We start from the raw sequence: 20319 nt of genomic DNA on the forward strand, positions 1-20319 counted from the left end.
CTCAAGTCTTAAAAGAATCACTGTGTTACGACGTGTGGCCTAAAATCAGACTTTCTTATGTGATAGGAAAGTGAAAATCTTTGGGTTTTAGAGTGTTGGTCAGATAAAACAATCAATTTGAATCCATCATCTTATTACAAGGAAAACATAATAGGCATTCTTCACTATTTTCTGGCATTTTATATTTTATCTTTATAGACAAAACAATTATTCCATTACATCAAGAAAAGAATCCTTATTTGCTACCCCTTGTAAAAATGTTGGTACCTTTAAAATTTTGTGTCCACAGTGAGGTGTGTGTAGACCAACCCTTGATCCATGCTGAAACTTTGACAAATGATGGATGAGCAGTGACATCCAGCAGATGAAGGGCTGGTAAATTCTTGAACGTATTGCCTTCTGAAGGAGACAGTCTAGTGTCTAGTGTTTGAACGGGGTCTCAGATTCCTCAGCTGGACAGTAGCTGCTGCTGCTTGAGTCCACACACAATAACCTCTGCTCATCTGTCTCAGACCAAACTACTCACCTGTGCAGCTGTGAGATAACGTGATGGCTGAGCGCAGGACACTGGTTATTTCGCTTCTCTGAAAGGAGAAATATGACAGACTAAGGTCAGCGGCAGGGCTACAGTGGAGGGTAAATCCTCTCTCACTGTCCTGACTTTTTAGTGGGTAGAGTAAGACTTTAGCACGATCTGGTTCCCCTGCTCTGCAGTACCACCATCACTTTGACTGTTGATTAGGAAGTCAGTTTCAATGCGGCATAAGCCGGGCAGACTGTTTTACCGTCCCACTGGGTGTGGTTAATAAAATACAGAAGTTTAATCACGTCTGCATTTTATGTAGCTCGGACTTCGAACTGAAAGTTACAGCTCTGTTACAGGCTTTAAGCTGCGAAATCATGGCTACGGTCGCTATTGAATATTGGTAAGTTTTTTGATTTAGTTAATCATTCTGCTGATTAATTGTAATTAGGACAGTCTGCAATGAACTCACTAATTTTGAGTTGGACAAATAGGGCAAAATGCTAATGAAGTCAGTGTCCTGGGGAAATAAATATTAGACTTTGATCTGCAGAGGTCTGTATAATGTGTGTTTTCTCTGCTTAGAAACTCTCACTATTTCAGCCATAAAGGATTTCTGCTTGGTACAATATACTCAGTTTATACTTTATTCAGTGTTGAATGAATCAAGTAGTAAGTTTATTAATGTGTTTTTACTTCATGTTGTTTTGTGTTACAGTAAAGGATGAAGCTACGGGTTCCGTTACCAGGAACTAGCCGGTACTCTCCGGCAGGTTCCTGGTGTGCAGGTGAAGGGAGATAAGGGTAGACCAAGTAAGCTCCTCTCTGTTTCAGTCGAACATTTCTGCCAATAAAAATACATATATGTAAAGCTCTTGAAAAAAAAAAAAAATACGTATGCCAAAGTGTGACAAAGTGACAAAAAATGATTTTAAGTTCCAATATTGTTTCTTTGCGTTAGTTTTTTATATTCCAAATCCTGTTTTTGTTGGCACATCTTGAATTCAGAAATGGTCCACATTCAGTCACAGCCAGACAACTTCCTCTGCCAGTGCAGGATATTCAGATGCACAATTTGCAGTAGTGTGATGGTGTGAATATAAACCTCATGTATTTTTTACACCACACATGCTTTGGGACTGAAAAGTCAGTATGTTTTCAGTCTGTAACAGCCCTGCACTGCAGAATCTTGTTCAACACACACCAACTTTACAGCTGCAGCTTGTTTTTCTTTTTTTATAAATGCAGTTTAATTGTGTGTTTTACCACCTGTTTATTTTAGCTTTTGAAGATTTTATGCTAGTTCACATTTTAAGCTCTTAGATTCAAACAATAAAAACTGAATAACCACTACTGTAAAAATATTTATTTATAGCCCATTTTTCCTCGCAGGTTTCCTTGTGGTAAAAGGAGTTTGGCATTGCCAGTGATACACCATGCCCATTGTCTCATAGAAACATGTTTCACTGGTTGTAGATATGTAATTATATGTCATGTTACTCTTTTGTATTGAATCAATTTGGATACATCTTCATTTTTGCCTGTCTAATTCTCCACCCCCATAGACAGCTTTGAGGTGTCAGTGAATGGTGAGCTGATCTACTCCAAGCTTGAGACGGGAACGTTTCCTGATACTGAACAAGTGAGTGTGTCAAAAAAAAAAAAATGAATAATTTTATTTTTAATGAACCAATTTGTTTACAGAAACACCTACTTAGACTGTCTGTCTCATTTAGAGCTCTTCAAAAACAAAGATAGCAAATTACATTTTCCTAAAGTGACAATTAACTATTCAAATGTATTGTGTCATAATAAAATTTGCATCATAAGTAGCATTAAGATTTATTACTATCTAAACTGCCTAAACTGATAAGCCCTTTCCATGAGACATGTTATACCTGACTGTGTTCTTCACAGCAGTGCGTCAAGTTGATTGTGGTATGGACACCACACCCACATACTTCAGAAGAACGTTACAGATACTAGATACAGATATATCTATTTTGGTCTCACACAGGTTCTGTATTCCAACTAAATTTTATAAAGCAGAATGGCCAGTCAATTAGGCAGAAAAATACATAGGACATGGAAACATGAATGTAGAAAATTTTTCGCCAATTCATCTTATAGTTATTGAGAAACTTCAAATTACCATATTTTTTTTTTTGCTGCTAGCATGGTTAAAAATAAACAAAATAAAAGGAGACAGTCTTATATATCACTACTGAATCTCTTTGTGTTTCATTTGACCAGGTGACAAAAAGGGTGAGGGAGATGGTCCAAGGAGAAAAAGCGGGGAAATCCTCAAAGAAAGAACAGAAGAACCACTGCTCTTACCATTAGAGCTGTATTCTGTACTGCAAGAGTAATACATGGTTTGTCTTCTGTGGTTCGAAACTCATTCTCATCACATCTGCTTAACTCAAGACCAAAATGAATTCAAACTTTAAAATATGAGTAAGTTTTGATTTTTAAGTTTTAATTGTCGACCATAACCAAAATCTTTGAGTCTCATAGTCAGCCAAGAAGATCAGACCATAAATTGTCTTCACTGTGAATACAAAGACGACAAGATGATGACAGCAACTCCAAGGAGCCATGTACTGATCTGTACTTCTGTTTATGAATGTATACATTGAAAAACATGTGGTGTGTACACGATGCAAGTGTAGAAGCTTTTCAGCAGACTGGAGCCTGAGGAACTGCTCTGTGCATTATTAAAACGTCTCTTTAACTGCATTTAATTTAGATTGGGAAAAAGGGAAAATATAACTCTTCATCAGCCATATATATATTTAATATTCAGTTTCTCTCTGTTTGGATAAGTCCAGAAGTTTTGGGTCTGTGCTGTGACTGGGCAGGAATTTAAAGGAATAGTTTGAAATTTTGGGAAATATGCTTATTTTCTTTCTTGCCAAGAGATCAGAAGATTGATATGATGAATATAAGGCTACTTTTAACAGCCAATTATCTTAGCTTAGGATAAAGACTGGAAGCAGTGGAAAACTTGCTTTCAGTGTTGGACTGTTTCCTGACTGGGACCAGTAAATTAATGGACTGTTTAGTCCTGGTCCAGGTCAATAAATAGTCCAACACATGACCCCCCCCCCCCCCCCCCCCCCCCCCGTAAATTGGCATCTTGTAATTTTTGCACTGTGGTTTTTGAATAGATTAAACAAACAAAACGTAACGTGTATTAGTTTGGTTAGAGACAGACTAGCTGTTTCCACATGTTTGCAGTCTTTATGCTTAGTTAACCAGCTGCTAGTCTTATCTTCATATTTATCTCACAGCCTTAAGAGTTGTATCAATATTCTCATCATCTTAGAAAGACAGCAAAGAAGGGTATTTTTTCAAAACATTTCTTTTAATCTTTGTGAGGTTGCAGACATAATATGCATTCCTGAAAACACCTTATATCATTACGACTGTTCAGCTATGGATGTCTGTATTTCTAGTATGGCACTGTTCTGATATATCTATTTTTCCAAATATATAAATGGGCTATTACCTAGATGGTGTTTAATTGTGTTCTCTTTGTTACTAATTTAACAGTTATGATAAATTTTAATTCAAATGTTGCTTATTGAAAAACAGATATGTAATTTGACATGAAACATCTATCTGGATTTTTAAATGACTTGTTCTACTGATGCTAACCAGTTTGCAACCGATTCCAACAAAAAAAGCCAAAACATTTTCCAGAAATGCAATAAAATATGTGGGATTAACTGCTGATCTGCTCATTTCATCTGATTTTCATACTGCTTACTTAATTGTGCAGCATTGTCCTGGTGAAGAAGACTATGCAGGCAAGTCTCTCTGTGATGACAAGAGCTGACAGTACTGACTGTGTGTCTGACAGACATCACTAAAGATCAGAAATGCCAGTGAATCAGCCAGATTTACCTAACTGTTCCTGCTCAAATCATGTTGGGATGGAAAAACATAGTTTCTCGTTGTAAGTATTTTAGAAAATGTCAGGATGTTCAATGTACTTCAAAGCAATTAATATTTTATACCCCATAGGTTTTTAAATTTAAATCTGCAAAGTAACCAGTAACTATAGCTGTCAAATAAAAGTAGTGGGATAAAAACTACAACATTTACCTCTGAAATGTAATGTAGAAGAGCCTAGAGGAAAAGTCTATATAAAATGTGACTATTCAAGAAACGTACAAGCACTTCAAAAATGTATAGGTGCAATTAGTTTGGATTCACTCAACACTGTTGTGGAGAAACGCATGCAATGTAAGATGGAGGCCATCTTGGACAATACCAACCATCCTCTCCACAACATTCTGGCAGGACAGAGAAGCAGCTACAGGTGCAGCAAACGTCTCATCTCACTGCGCTGCAGAACAGAGAGGCTCAGGAGATCCTTTGTTCCCACTGCCATCAGACTATACAACACCTCAGCCGAAGGATGTGGACTAATCTAATTATTATTGTTTATTTATTTATTTATTTATTATTATTATTATTATTATTATTATTATTATTGTTGTTGTTGTTGTTGTTGTTGTTGTTATTATTATTATTATATTATTATCAACAATGGGCTAATAGACACATGAATTTCCCCTAGGGGATAAATAAAGTATCTATCTATCTATCTATCTATCTATCTATCTATCTATCTATCTATCTATCTATCTATCTATCTATCTATTAATTACCCATCAGCTGTGGAGACTTAATCCAATCAGAACATTTTCAGTGATTATGACTACCAGGCTATCTTTTGTCACACCTCCACACTGTCCTGTGTGAAATAAACTGAGTAGTAACCATCTGGACCAGCTGTAGTTGTACTGATCAGCCCTGAGGGTTTACCTTGTTCCTCATTACCCTTAGGGGCTGTAACAGAAACACATCAGATGGACGAGGATATAGTATAATCTGCCTGTCTGGTCCTGAAAAACCCATCTGGAAATTGATGGGCCCCAGGCACACTGATCCCTGCTCAGCAGCAGCAGCAGCAGCTGTGTGCCCTGCATATTATTATGTTAAAGGATAAGGCTGGCAATATTCTATTTTGACTAAAACCAACAACATGAAAGACCAACTCTCCATTCTTTTAGCCTTCACCAACCTGTCTATGGCACTAAGCCCCAAGTGTACTGATTCATACTAAAGACATAAATCTTTTTTTTTTTTTTTTTAATAATGGGAGTAGAGTTTCATTTTTAGAAATGGCTTAATAATTTCCTTAAAGGAACTATATAAATATTTACATTTTTCCTATTGTTACAAAGCCAATGTTAGCATTAACAGCTGTTTATTCACCAGTCTAGAAGAAATGTTCAGCATCAACTTTCATTCCTTTGCTTGCCAAGAGCTGTCTCCAGAGGTGGAAAGCAACGCCGATATTCACTCTTGTTTTGCTTCTCTTTTCTTGTATATTAGCATGCTAACCAGCTAGCCCTTTCTCATCCAATCTGGTAATACTACTTTGTGTTAATGAGTCACTGTAGTGTCCAGTCTGCCCTCAGTTCTGCATGAAAGGATGAAGGCAGCAGCACTGATCAGAGGGCGTATTATAACCTCTTGTCTTGTAAACACAACAATGGATGAAGCTCTTGGCAAGCAACCATTTTCATCACCATCACCACCCACTCCCAGCAAGAAACCACAAAACTTACCTGTAGCACCTTTAAACAGCTGGGCACTGCAGTCTCTTGTAGACATTAGCCAAACAGGAGCAAATGGTGTATTTGTTGGGGATTATTTTCAGCTGTGGATTAATACATGGTGCTACAGAACAGGTGGGTATGGGACAGAGTCAAAATAAACTACAGTGCTGTTCGTTATAATGTTATTCATATTAAAACACATCAATGGAGCGCCACAGGACAGAGAAATAAGCTATATCAGGCTTTGAATACACAGACAATAGTTATTAATAGGGTCAGTTTAATTGTTGATCATCAAATCACTACACTTTGTGTCTTTAAACCTCTTTAAACTTATATACTGTATGTAAAGAAAGATGTTAGAAATTGGAACAATATCATATTTTGACTTATGTGTCTAGCTAAAAGAAACATGTATTTTAGTATGTCTGTTTATATTATAGAAATATGTTACATAAATACATATCCATACCAAAGCCTGTCAGTATATATTAAAATTATAAATGTAAAAATTAAAAATAGACATGAATGTTTAAATTTAATTTAATTATTAATAAAAAATATATAGAAACATATAGAATTTTAATGAGCATGTTGTTTTAGTAAAGTTGCATTTTACTATGAGTGTTTCATATATGTTATGAACTTATATCTCCAAATATCCAGAGGATGTGTCATAATAATACATCCCTGTAGATGATACGTATGGTAACATCACTCTTGAAATATAGACATATATGTAATATACAGGTATATGACATGAGTCATAGTATACTAAGGCATGAAAACATCATGTATGTTAAGGCATAAAGGGTAAGGCATGAGTTGCCAATAAACCTAATGTGCATGTCTTTGGAATGTGGGAGGAAGCAAGAGTACATGGAAAGAACCCACTACGCTCCTTTAATGAATCAAATTATATTAAGATAAAAACATCAAGTATAGTAAGGCATAAATACGTGATAGTATAGTAAGGAATAAAAAAGTGATACTATAGTGAGGCATAGAAAGTCATTGTATAAATAGGCATAAAACATCATTGTATAGTAAGGCAAAAAAACGTCATAATATAGTAAGGCATAAAAAACTCATTGTATAGTGAGGCATAAAATGTTATAATAATAATGTTATAAGTATAATAAGTTGTAAAATGTCATAAAAGTGTCATGATATAGTGAGACATAAAAACGTCAAAAACCAACACAATATACTCAGCCATAAGAATGTCATATTATACTAAACTATTAGAACGTAATAGTATAATAAGGCATAAAAATGTCATAGTATAGTAAGGCATCAAATTTCATATAAACGTCATAGTATGGTAAGGCATCAAAACACATAAAAATGTCCTAGAATACTAAAGCATAAAAGCATTAAAAAACATCATGTAAAGTAAGGCATAAAATGTCATAAAAACGTCACAGTATGGTAAGCTATAAGAAAGTCCTCGTATACTAAGGTATAAAAACGTCATAGTATAGTAAGGCATCAAATGTCATAAAACTGTCATACTATAACAAGGCATAAAAACGTCTAAAAACGTCATTCTAAACCAAGCCATAAAAACATCATGTAAAGTAAGGCATAAAATGTCATAAAAACGTCTTACTATAGCAAGTAGCAAGGCATAAAAACGTCTAAGAACATCATAGTATATTAAGCCATAAACACATCAAGTAAAGTAAGGCATAAAATGTCCTAGTATTGTAAGGCATACAAACATTAAAAAATGTCCTAGTATAGTAAGGCATAAAATGAAAAAATAAAAAAGTCTTACTATAGCAAGGCATGAAAACGTCGAAGAACGTCATAGTATATTAAGCCATAAACACATCATGTAAAGTAAGGCATAAAATGTCATAGCATAGTAAGGCATAAAAACATCATAGTATAGTAAGACATCAAATGTCATAAAAATGTCATAGTATAATTAGGCATAAAAACATAAAAAAAACATCACAGCATACTAAGCCATGAGTATGTCATAGTATAGCAAGGCATAAAAATGACAAAATACGTCATAGTATAGTAAGGCATAAAATGTCAGAAAAAAGTCATACTATAGCAAGGCATAAAAATGTCTAAAAACGTCATAGTATACTAAGCCATAAAAACATGATGTAAAGTAAGGCATAAAATGTCCTAGTATAGTAAGGCATAAAAACATCTAAAAACGTCATAGTATACTAAGCCAAAGAAACATCATGTAAAGTAAGGCATAAAATGTCATAGTATAGTAAGGCATCAAATATCATAAAAATGTCATACTATAATTAGGCATAAAAACATCAAAAAACATCACAGCATACTAAGCCATAAGCATTTAATAGTATAGTAAGGCATAAAAATGACAAAATACGTCATAGTATAGTAAGGCATAAAATGTCATGAAAAAGTCATGCTATAGCAAGGCATAAAAACGTCTAAAAACGTCATAGTATACTAAGCCATAAAAACATCATGTAAAGTAAGGCATAAAATGTCATAGTATAGTAAGGCATAAAAACATCTAAAAACGTCATAGTATACTAAGCCAAAGAAACATCATGTAAAGTAAGGCATAAAATGTCATAGTATAGTAAGGCATCAAATATCATAAAAATGTCATAGTATAATTAGGCATAAAAACATCAAAAAACATCACAGCATACTAAGTCATAAGCATTTAATAGTATAGTAAGGCATAAAATGTCATAAAAAAGTCATGCTATAGCAAGGCATAAAAACGTCTAAAAACGTCTTAGTATACTAAGCCATAGAAACATCAGGTAAAGTAAGGCATCAAATGTCATAAAAACGTCATAGTATAATAAGGCATAAAAACATCAAAAAACATCACAGCACACTAAGCCATAAGCATGTCATAGTATAGTAAGGCATAAAAATGACAAAATACATCATAGTATAGTAAGGCATAAAATGTCATAAAAAAGTCATACTATAGCAAGGCATAAAAACGTCTAAAAACGTCATAGTATACTAAGCCATAAAAACATCATGTAAAGTAAGGCATAAAATGTCCTAGTATAGTAAGGCATAAAAACATTAAAAAACGTCCCAAGTATAGTAAGTCATAAAATTTCATAAAAACGTCTTACTATAGCAAGGCATAAATACGTCTAAGAATTTCATAGTATATTAAGCCATAAACACATCATGTAAAGTAAGGCATCAAATATCATAAAAATGTCATAGTATAATTAGGCATAAAAACATCAAAAAACATCACAGCATACTAAGCCATAAGCATTTAATAGTATAGTAAGGCATAAAAATGACAAAATATGTCATAGTATAGTAAGGCATAAAATGTTATAAAGAAGTCATACAATAGCAGGGCATAAAAACGTCTAGAAACGTCATAGTATACTAAGCCATAAAAACATCATGTAAAGTAAGGCATAAAATGTCATAGTATAGTAAGGCATAAAAACATCTAAAAACGTCATAGTATACTAAGCCAAAGAAACATCATGTAAAGTAAGGCATAAAATGTCATAGTATAGTAAGGCATCAAATATCATAAAAATGTCATAGTATAATTAGGCATAAAAACATCAAAAAACATCACAGCATACTAAGTCATAAGCATTTAATAGTATAGTAAGGCATAAAATGTCATAAAAAAGTCATGCTATAGCAAGGCATAAAAACGTCTAAAAACGTCTTAGTATACTAAGCCATAGAAACATCAGGTAAAGTAAGGCATCAAATGTCATAAAAACGTCATAGTATAATAAGGCATAAAAACATCAAAAAACATCACAGCACACTAAGCCATAAGCATGTCATAGTATAGTAAGGCATAAAAATGACAAAATACATCATAGTATAGTAAGGCATAAAATGTCATAAAAATGTCATAGTATAGTAAGGCATAAAAACGTCTAAAAACGTCATAGTATACTAAGCCATAAAAACATCATGTAAAGTAAGGCATAAAATGTCATAGTATAGTAAGGCATAAAAACGTCTAAGAATGTCATAGTATATTAAGCCATAAACACATCTTGCAAAGTAAGTCATAAAATGTCATAGTATAGTAAGGCATCAAATATCATAAAAATTTCATAGTATAATTAGGCATAAAAACATCAAAAAACATCACAGCACACTAAGCCATAAGCATGTCATAGTATAGTAAGGCATAAAATGTTATAAAGAAGTCATACAATAGCAGGGCATAAAAATGTCCAAAAACGTCATAGTACACTAAGCCATAAAAACATCATGTAAACTAAGGCATAAAATGTCATAGTATAGTAAGGTATAAAATTACATAAAAATGTCATATTATACTAAAAAAACATCACAGTGTACCAAGCCATAAGCATGTCATAATATAGTAAGGCATAAAATGTTATAAAAACGTCATATTATAGCAAGGCCTCACAGTTACCAATAAACCTGATGTGCATGTCTTTCGACTGTGGGAGGAAGCCGGAGTAGTTGTAGAGAACCCACGCAGGTACAGGGAGAGCATGAAAAAACTCCACACCGGTAAAAAACATTTTATGTTTACTCCTGCTAGCAACCTGACTGCTAGCCTACAGAATACAGAAGCCAGGGTTAGCTTGCTAGATAACATTAAATAACATCAGTTGATATTTTTCTAGTGACGCCAGGTACTACTGTGATATTCTCACATGACGTAAGCCTTCACAGAGCCCCTTTCAGTCAATCAAATTCTAGCATGCCGAAATCAGTTCTCTTGGAGACGAATCCTCTGGGAGGGCACATTGAAATCATCTAATATGACTTCACCACAAACAGTGTGAACAAGTTCACTCAAATATTGGTAGGGACAATTCTGTCCTCCCAAAACATTGGTAAGGCCATGTCCCTACCGTCCATATGCCAATTTAGGCCCTTGCTCTAGACTGAGTTTTAAAGCAGTCACATGAGCCCCCATCCATGTAATCTCCGTACCATGAAATCCATAAAATAAACAGATGATGATAATAACAAGAGATTTGTCTGCTGTTTGTGATGCTCTGTTAGGTTTTCACTGGTAGACTAAAACCAGAATCAACAGGAAACACAGACAGAACACATCAGAAGAGGAAATGGTTCTCTGTTTCACAAACAACATGTGGTATGACTGTGATTAAGAAATAATTGACTTGGGAGAGTCTTGTGTGTGTAAGTGTGTGTATGTGTTGAAACTAGACTTTGTAGGAACTACTACTACTGTGGGAAAATGATGAGTTTTAGCTCTCCAGCTGAACGGAAAGGCCATCACTTGGGCTTTTTGTCTATGAATGAGAATTCATTTATATTTTATTCCATTCAGCATACTGATAAAGTACCTTTAAGCTAGTTGTTTGGAAGTGTGCACAGTGTCAGGTAGAGCCTCTTTACAGGGAAAATCTTTGTATAAAGTGTGTGAAATAAAGTGATGAGCTACAGAATCATCCACATACAGAAAGTGTTCAGACCCCTTACATTTTTTCACATTTTGTTGTCTTGCAGCCTTATGCTAAAATAAAAAAAAACATTTTTCCCTCACCAATCTACACTTAATACTGTATAACGCAAAAAAAATTGTATTCACCTTGTCATTACAGTGTATTGAGTGTAGATTGATGAGGGATATTTTATTTTAGTATAAGGCTGAAACATAACAAAATGTGAAGGTGTTTTTTTAACTAAACACTGGCATATTATCTGCATCATTTGACTAATTGTGAGTGGGTCTTGGTGACTTAGGAGATCTCTTGATTACTTTAAATGTTTCTCAGACTTAGGACCTACTTTTAACCACTAAATAACTTAGAAGTCCTAAAGTTAAGACTGACACACACTTTATTCTTTGAGTTTCCCTTCTCAGCCAGTTACAAGCTACTTTTAGCGTTACATTTTTTGAATACATCCTATTGTGTAACTCAAGCATTGCAATGGTCAGAGCAGCAGACAGCAGAACATATCTTATTTATGACAATATGTCTGCACATGAAAGCAGGGAGAATCATTCACAATTCATATTGCCCCACACACTCCTGATCTGCCACATTAGACATTTAGGGGAAGATATGAGGTTATATCATGGTGGTACAGTAATTCACACTGAAAAACAAAACAGACTCCACTGCACTCAATCACAAGAATCACAAACTCCACAATTGATTATTTATTTTATTACAAAGACTGTGACAAATAAATAGAACAAAACAATGTAAAAATATAATGTTTAAGAGATCTGGGGTGTGGAAATGCCATAGCAACGGTTTGTTCTAACAGCAATATGTTTAAAGTCAGATTGGTCCCTGGTTTTGTAGATTGATATGAGAAACATTTCACAACATTTCATAGCACCGCTGTGTGGTCGTAAGCCCTTCAATCAGCTCTGTTGACCATATAAATCAGACATTTCACATGAATGTAGGACAGACTTTGACAATGAAACAACTGAATTAGCTGTGGATCAGTTAGAAAAGGGCCACTGCTTTACAGTTTCATTTCATATAAATATAATATATTAATTTATACATTGTACACTATAATGGTTCTATACCACATACACAAATCAGGTAAACACGTGAAAGGCAGCTGAGAATTTAAAAAAATCAAAAAAGATGTCAGAAAATTGAAATTTAAAGTTTTTTTAGCCGCACAACTGAAAATACAAACATTGAGAGCAAGTTGATTCTGTGTAGAAACCTGTGCTTTTGTAATTATCCTGTAGAAAATATGCAAACTGATGTCTCATACTCCAACTTATGAAGGCATCGAGATCATTTTTACAATCTTAAGGAGCAAGTGACAAAATGTCAGAAGGTGTAGAAGGAGGGTTTCTGAGTATGTGCAAACATTCAGTTGATGACTTGAGATCACAACCCTGAAATCACTACAGATTTAAGCCTGTTTTGCAGCATTGATGATGAAATTCAAATGTCTACTTAATTGTGCCAAATGAAATGAGAAAATAGATGAGGATGTGTTTAGGATGCAGAAGTCTGAACTAGCGCACCAGGAGAAAGGTGAGTCCAGCGAGGCCCACACCAGCAGCAGCAAATAGTGCTGTCTTCATCGACAAGTCCTGGCTCACCTCTCTGGCACTGTGGGAGAACTTACAGAACCCCTCCTACAAGGAAAAATGAAAAAAGGTTCAGAGAATGAAACTTTTTGTTTACTGGCAAATAGAGAATATTTATCTGCTGCTATCAGTTTTTCACCATATACTGCAGATGAGAATAAAAGAGCAAGTATTAGCTGCCAAAATGTCTCCCAGCTAACAGTGGCTTAGCTGACGGCTGTTGGCAATTATACAATATATTTTGGAAAATGTGTCACATTCTGACAGCACATGGAAAAATATTTGGACTCCGAGGATGCTGCTGATATCTGCAATTTTTAAAATATTCTAACAGCACTGCAGTTCTTCAAAGTAAAAAAGAAACAAGAACACTGTCAAAGTGCCAACCTGTTAGTATAGAAAAATGGGGATTATTCAGAAACTGCAGGTGAAGTTATTCAAATTCATAATAACTGGGTGGCCAGGTGCTGTTCTGCCCCTCCAGCAGCTGTATTTTCTCCATCATGTTTTCAGACTGAAACCACACATTCGACCAGTGAGTGCACCTGCTCTCAGCACCAGGTGTTCTCGCTGCTTTACAGCTGCTTGTTTTTCTCGTCATACCACACTAACTTTCAATATGGCTAATCCCAAATTCAATACACTGAAGCTTTGACTGTTACTACAAAGTCCATCTGGCTGAGCTGGTTATGTGTCTGTTGAAACCAGCTGCCATCTGAAGAAAGGAGGGGTGTGTGTGGGTGTGTGTGTGTGTGTGTGTGTGTGTTTACGTGGGTGTTTGGGAGAGGGCCAGGTCGAGCCCATTCACAAAAGCAGACATTCAATGTAGGCATGTTAATTTTGGTGAGGCCTCCGACTATAGTCTACCCAGAGTCCATCATAACTATCCCTCAAGTTTTTCCAGTAAATAAGCCACTGAACAGGTTTTAAATTATCTTTGTCCTTTTGATTTTCTGTGGCTAACCAAGCCTTCAGTCCAAAACTGCCCGACAACAAAGCTTTAGTCTAACCATTACCCAAAATTCTGATAATCTAAACCCCAGCATTGTTTGATCAGGGCCCTGAATTTACACTGTTGAGGTCTGTCTTGTTGGAGCACACATTCCCCAGAATCTGGTCTACTGCTACGCTGCAGTTTCTATAATCACAGCTGCCACATGAGACTTGTGAATGCTCACTGGCAACAATAAAGTAAAAAAGGCTGCATCTAAACTATGCACTGGCCATATTTTAAACCACATTTTACCCAAAGATCTAAATATGTTTACCCAAGCAGGAAGCAAACATGATTGCATCGGTCCAGGTGATTTCCAAGTAATCTAAAAAATATACCTTTCTCTTTCAAGTCTTACTGGGTTTTTTTTTTTTTTTTTTTTTTTTTAACTGTCTTACTGCCCGAAGTAATGCTTGCTTATCTACAGCTGGTGTTTTTATGTGACTCAATCAGCTTCAGAGATGACTTGTTATAACTTACCCATCCACCGTTCTCCAGCAGCCAGTCTTTCTTCTCTTCTCCCAGGTAATCAGCTATGGTCTCTGCCAGTCCCCTGCAGTTTCTGAGCCCCTGTCCCTGCCCAGGGTCCAGCCCCGGGTTCACACGGTTCTGCTCCAGCAGCAGTCTGGCCAGCACCCCAGTAAAGGTGAAAATGGAAACAACCCTCCCCCAGTTCAAGTGTCCATCTCCCACCAGCTCCTCCATCACCTTCCTGAGGCTGGAGCAGGGGTCCAGCCCACACTGCGTTACAAAGGTTTGAGCAAGGGTGTGGAAGCGAGCCTGGTGCTGTGTCTCCATGTCTTGGGCCATGCTTCTCATGGCAGCGGCTGATTCGCTGGGAGGTGGAGGGGCTGGCTGTGGGCTTGTGCAGCAAAGGAACAGGTAGTCCTCTGCCACAGCCCGGGTCTCTTTCCACAGCCCGCATGACATTTTCTATGGGGAGGAATTATTGTTTTATTAATTAAGTCAGACTGTATGATGAAGAGCAAATATGGCTTGCTAGTGTGTTGGGAAAAAAGAATAACCAATTTAGGGCATTATCAATTAATCTGCCAGTTAGTTACTCAATTATTTGTTTTACTTATAAAACATAAAACAACTGAGAAAAATGCCCATCAGAGCACAAGGTGACACCTGCAAATTCCTTATTTGTCAAAGCTCAACTATATTTAATTTACAATTATAAAAAAGAAAGGATCTGGCATTTATTTGACTTTCTTTTCATGAAAAAAAACCCATGTACGGTCATTTCTGTCAATTGACAAACTATAGACTATTTATATAAATTAAACTAATCAGCACAGTGCGGTTGTCTGTTACCCATAAGCTCTGTCTCAGTTAGCGTCAGCCTTCCTTACAAGTAGTAACGTTATTCTGTTACTAACACCGCACAATTTTAGTGTTTTATTTTGTAAAACAAACAAAAAGGTGTGTACGTTGGTCGTAAAGACTTATTCTTGCATCGGAAGCTGTTGGTAAAGTATCCCACCAGGTGTTCAAATCAACAACTTGACGAGGTATGTTGTTGTTAAGTGTTTTAAGTTTAGCTAATAGCACCGCTAGCATCATCGCATATGTTAACGTTAGCTCTCGATAATTGAAGCCGGACGATGCTGAAGGATAAATACAGCTATTATAACTTAACACCATAACAAATCGATATAAACAAAACTGTAGTTTTCTTGGGGAGGGGGTACATAACATTAATTATCCGTGTATTAAGTGGTGAACGTACGGTGGAGTGGCCGGCTGCCTCTCCCTAGCTACCCCGAGCATTGGTCTGTCACCAGAGTAATGGAGGACACAAAGGACCACATTCACACAGGCAGCGGTGAAGTAGCTCAACTACCAGAGCCACATAGACGCATTTAAATCCCCTTTTCACTCGGTTACACAAACACCTCTGATTGTCTGTTGTTCTGTATTTCCAAATGGACACGTACAGACCGACAAGATACATTTTTTTCGTGCGTAAAGTCAACAAAAAGCTTACCCTCCCAGCGATATCAGACTGCTCTCTGCACACACAGATGTCGGAAGGAGAACCTTGGTACACACACTCACAGCTTCCCCTCAGCTGGCCCTACGTTTATCATCTAACTCCGCCCCCACTATTAGTTTGTATATGTACCCACAGCAAAACCCCCACAAAAGTCCCGTTATCTTATTCATTAACATAGTATTAACATATATAAATCCGTTGCAATAAATTACACCTGCTGGTTTGCTGAACTTAAATATATTGGAAAGCATTGGCACAGTATTTGCGGCCTTTTAATGGATTCAGTTGTTAGTGTAGGCCTATTGTTGTTATAGCCTTTATCTGAGTGTCATTATTCAGACGTATCTTTAAATATAAATTAATTGCAGTACTTTATTGAGAAATAATAAAGGTCAAATAGAGCCAAATATCTGTTATGGCAGAGTATAAGCTGAAAAGATTAGTTGATTAATCAACTAATTCAATTACTAAGGTAAATTTAAAGCAAAAGATAAAATGAAAAGTGCCATCTATGACAGTATATTGATATTACAAAACAAGCAAGCTCTGGGGGAAGTTATTTTTTTCAATATTTTCTGACATTTTATAAACCAAATAATACAAAACTATAAAATTACTGAATAATAATTACCAGTTGCCAGTCAAAGCCACATTGTAGAGATAGGATAAATTACACAAGAAATGTGGGCTAGGGGCTAAAAATGGAGGCAGCTTTATTATTATACCTGAAAAATAAACCAGATCACACAGTTTTTGAAGTGGAACACTGACTGATTGCTTTTTATAAAGGGACTTTACAAGACAAAGCTCTGATCTGTGGCCTAAGATGATTTTGATTGACTCAGTATATGAAAACCTAATCAAACGCTCTCACACTTAGCATGTTTATGCCCAGTTATTTATATTTCTTATCTTCCGGGGGAGCAATTCAGACTAATTATAGCTCTCACTTGGTGCCGTCATGGTTCAGCAGTGTGTGGTTTTACGATTTGGTTTCATTATCACTTCAGTCTCTCTCCTCTCACTTTCTGTGTGGGCCATCACAGTCTGTAAACTACACAGAGGAAGGTAAAATGTGGAGACTTTGTCTGCAATAAAAAATGAATGGATCACAGAGTTTGGTGTATCAACTGATTTATATATGTTTACTTTCTCAGTGTGGTAATTCCCCTTTGCCTTTTCACCCTTTGTCCCGTCGCACCTTTTCTTTCACCACTCTCTTTACCTTGGTGTTTTCCTCTGGGTGTTTCCCTCTTTGAATTCCAGAAAACCTTTAATTCGGACTACTGTAGAAATTGAAAAAACAAAGAAAGAAAATAATGAAACCCCCCGATGCCTCTTTTTTGTGATGATCTGCTGGGAAACATAAATGTGATCATCTGAAATAGAAAGTTCACAGGGTCTCAGAGAAGCTCACAGGAACTCACAGAAATATACTTAAAACGTTGATTTGTATTCCAAGTTTTAATCACCACAGTGGAAGAAGCAAGGGTGCTGCAGTTCTTGAAGCAGAGACACATAACAACCTGTAGATTATTGACAGGTTTTTCATCACAGTGCAGTGATAATATAAACCAGTTCATGAATGTTCTCAACACTCAGGAGATTTTGTGTGGAGATCAAGTGATGATGTGTTTAAAAAGAGCTGAACTTTGACCATTGTTTAAAAAAATAAAGGATGTGTAAATTATTGACACTATGTGATCAATAATGCTTTGACGACAAACACTTTGAAAACCAGATAAAATCTTGTAAAAACACATAAACAAGAGAGCATATTCCTCCAGTTAGGTGAACAAAATGATGGAAATTATATGAGATTATGAGGTTACTGTAGTTGTATTTTTAATAATAACTATTTCACATAAACTGAGCTGAATTTCAGTTATATTTTACTTTACATTTTTGTTTACCATTTTCAAATTCATACTGTATGGTTTTTTCCTTGCATTCTGGGCGGCCATTGTGAACCTTTTGTTTCGTAATGCCATGAAAATGAAATATCAGACAGAATAACTTTCACAACTTGAGAAAAACTCATCTTCATTCATTTTTGTCAAAGTGGCGTCAACATTGCAGAGTAGATAAAGTAGTGCAGACTTTTAAATTCAATCTGCACTGAAACTGCATTACCAAGAAATTACTGAAATGAATGAAAGCTTTATGTTTGCTGTGATGTATTATATTATATATATATTATATGCTCTTTCATACGTGTTCTTAAATGATTTACTTAAAAAAAAAAAACACAACACTAAAATGACTTTTCAGGAGAAGGAAGAAGAGCCTACAGCTGTATTTCAGATTTATATATGTCTTCGATCAATACACTATGGTTTTGACAGAGTGACATGCCCCCTGGTGGCAGTCAGTGTAACTGAAGAAGGGTCTGTCAACGTACAACATAGAAACACTTTCACTTCCTTGCTCTGCTCAGGTGTAGTTTCACCACAACACTCTCAAGGTTTCAAATGCTCCAGTTAGTTTAGAAAATCACAAGGGCATAATGAAAGAATCATCATGTCTCAGCCTATTTATATTTCTCCTCGGCACAGAATAGGGGAAATGCAAATTTCTGGCACTGGGACTGAATCTAGGTCAAGGTCGGTGGTGGTGGTGGTGGTGGGCCGGGGGGGGGGGGGGGGGGGCTTGAACACAGCCGGTGTGGCACAATCAGTACAAAACTCTGTCTTGACAACCTGTTGTATTTTGTTGTGCACAGACATGTTAGATCACTTTTATCTGTTTTGGCAAACAATAGCTTTGATTTTTCTTTATATAGCTGCACCTGCACATGAGGGTTTGAGTGAGGTTTGGGGAAATAGATCATGCTGTGTGTGAAATCCTGGTCTGGCAAGAAGAGAAACAAAATGTACAAAGACACATAAAAAATTAAAACTATTTAAATTTTTCTTTATTATTCACACAGGAAATTCACCTAAGCTGTTGAGGTTAAAGTATTTTGAAATAAGAAAAATATAAGGTTAACTTTAAAGTGTCTTCTTTAGGATAATCATGACACAACCTACAACAGTAATAACAATAATAACAGTGTGTGCACCTACAGCATTATTCTGGAGACAGGAGAACTGACTGGAGAATAATCCAGTGTGCATAATTTACAAGACAATCAGCAATACTGTCTGTAGGTCTACATAGCAGAGCAGACACATGCTGCTGATTCCTACAGCTTATTTTGGCTCTTTACACTGACAGTTATTTCTCACTATATCAGCAAAAACACTAAACATATACTTAATATAGTTATGCAATATCAATAACAAAGTAAGAATCCCGACTTGATGAACTGTATCCACCCTACAGTTATGATACAATGACATATTCTTATTCAGAGGAGACAGGGGAGAGGTTTTTGTGTTTCTGTTGACTCCAGACAGGGAGTTGCAGTGTTGGCAGACACATAACGCTGGTGCTTATCTTTGCAGATCACAACCGTCATGTTAGCACTAGGACCAAATCTGAAAAAGAGAAGTGAGTACAGTGTGAAAAATCATTGACGTGGTACGTGTAAAGGTTCATTTACTGTGACAGAATTTAGACTTTAGATATATCAGTCTTTTGTGATTCATATTACAAAAATGAACATCAGCTTAATTGTAAAATCATGCTGTGTAGGGAAACCCCTGCTCACCCGTAAGGTGTTGTCCCAGGAAGCTGAGCAGAGCGCCGTTCCGTCAGGTGACAATCTGACTCTGCTGACGCGGTTCTCGTGGCCAAACAGGGTGGAAACACGAGTTCCTTTCAAAACGTCCCACACATTGATGGTGTAGTCATTATAACCAGCGAAGAGCAGACGACCTGGGGAAAGTACATATAAGAGGAAGTGGGGGAATTTTGGAATAAGGAGAAGTAGGGACAAACAAAAGATTGGTTGAAATGAGGTATTCAACAACCTTTCCTCGAATCACTGTTTTATTTATATTAAATACTAAAATATTTTCTGAAATTGTCAACTGTCCCAGATGAATAATGCGTATTATTCAATACACTAACAATGAATGATTGATCAGACAGACAATATCTTAGTTCATATTTAAGATAAACAAGGTCACACTTTCACATTGAAAGTGTTTTTTTTAGCTCAGAAACTATGTCTGGCTTTTT

General features: G+C 36.1%; 2 protein-coding genes and 1 long non-coding RNA gene across 3 annotated transcripts in view; 1 reads left to right on the top strand and 2 right to left on the bottom strand.

Moving 5' to 3' along the window:
• Positions 1–807: 807 nt before the first annotated feature.
• Positions 808–3637, top strand: LOC130169935 (uncharacterized). The gene is made up of 4 exons (XR_008827914.1): positions 808–926; positions 1242–1336; positions 2089–2165; positions 2777–3637. It is a non-coding gene; the product is annotated as an uncharacterized LOC130169935 (long non-coding RNA).
• An 8646-nt stretch (positions 3638–12283) lies between these two features.
• Positions 12284–16278, bottom strand: bcl2l10 (BCL2 like 10). The gene is made up of 3 exons (XM_056375152.1): positions 16186–16278; positions 14673–15125; positions 12284–13246 (listed from the first exon to the last, which is right to left on the bottom strand). The coding sequence occupies exons 2-3, from the start codon at positions 15120–15122 to the stop codon at positions 13124–13126; spliced, it is 573 nt and encodes a 190-aa protein (XP_056231127.1). The 5' UTR covers positions 15123–15125; positions 16186–16278; the 3' UTR covers positions 12284–13123.
• Positions 16279–19086: 2808 nt separating this feature from the next.
• Positions 19087–20319, bottom strand: part of gnb5b (guanine nucleotide binding protein (G protein), beta 5b) — a 10340-nt gene continuing 9107 nt past the window's right edge. The window contains exons 10-11 of the mRNA XM_056400104.1: positions 19847–20013; positions 19087–19673 (exon numbers count right to left, since the gene is read on the bottom strand). Of these exons, the coding sequence (XP_056256079.1) occupies positions 19662–19673; positions 19847–20013 (179 nt within the window). The 3' untranslated portion in view covers positions 19087–19661. The remainder of the gene's footprint in view (positions 19674–19846; positions 20014–20319) is intronic.

This window comes from Seriola aureovittata, chromosome 1, assembly GCF_021018895.1.
Source record: "Seriola aureovittata isolate HTS-2021-v1 ecotype China chromosome 1, ASM2101889v1, whole genome shotgun sequence".
NCBI lineage: Eukaryota > Metazoa > Chordata > Actinopteri > Carangiformes > Carangidae > Seriola > Seriola aureovittata.

Coding starts and splice junctions, on each gene's coding strand:
- bcl2l10 (XM_056375152.1), bottom strand. CDS start 15,122: ATGTCATGCGGGCTGTGGAAAGAGACCCGGGCTGTGGCAGAGGACTAC. Junction 13,247..14,672: donor TGCTGGAGAACGGTGGATGG/GTAAGTTATAAC, acceptor TTTTCCTTGTAG/GAGGGGTTCTGTAAGTTCTC.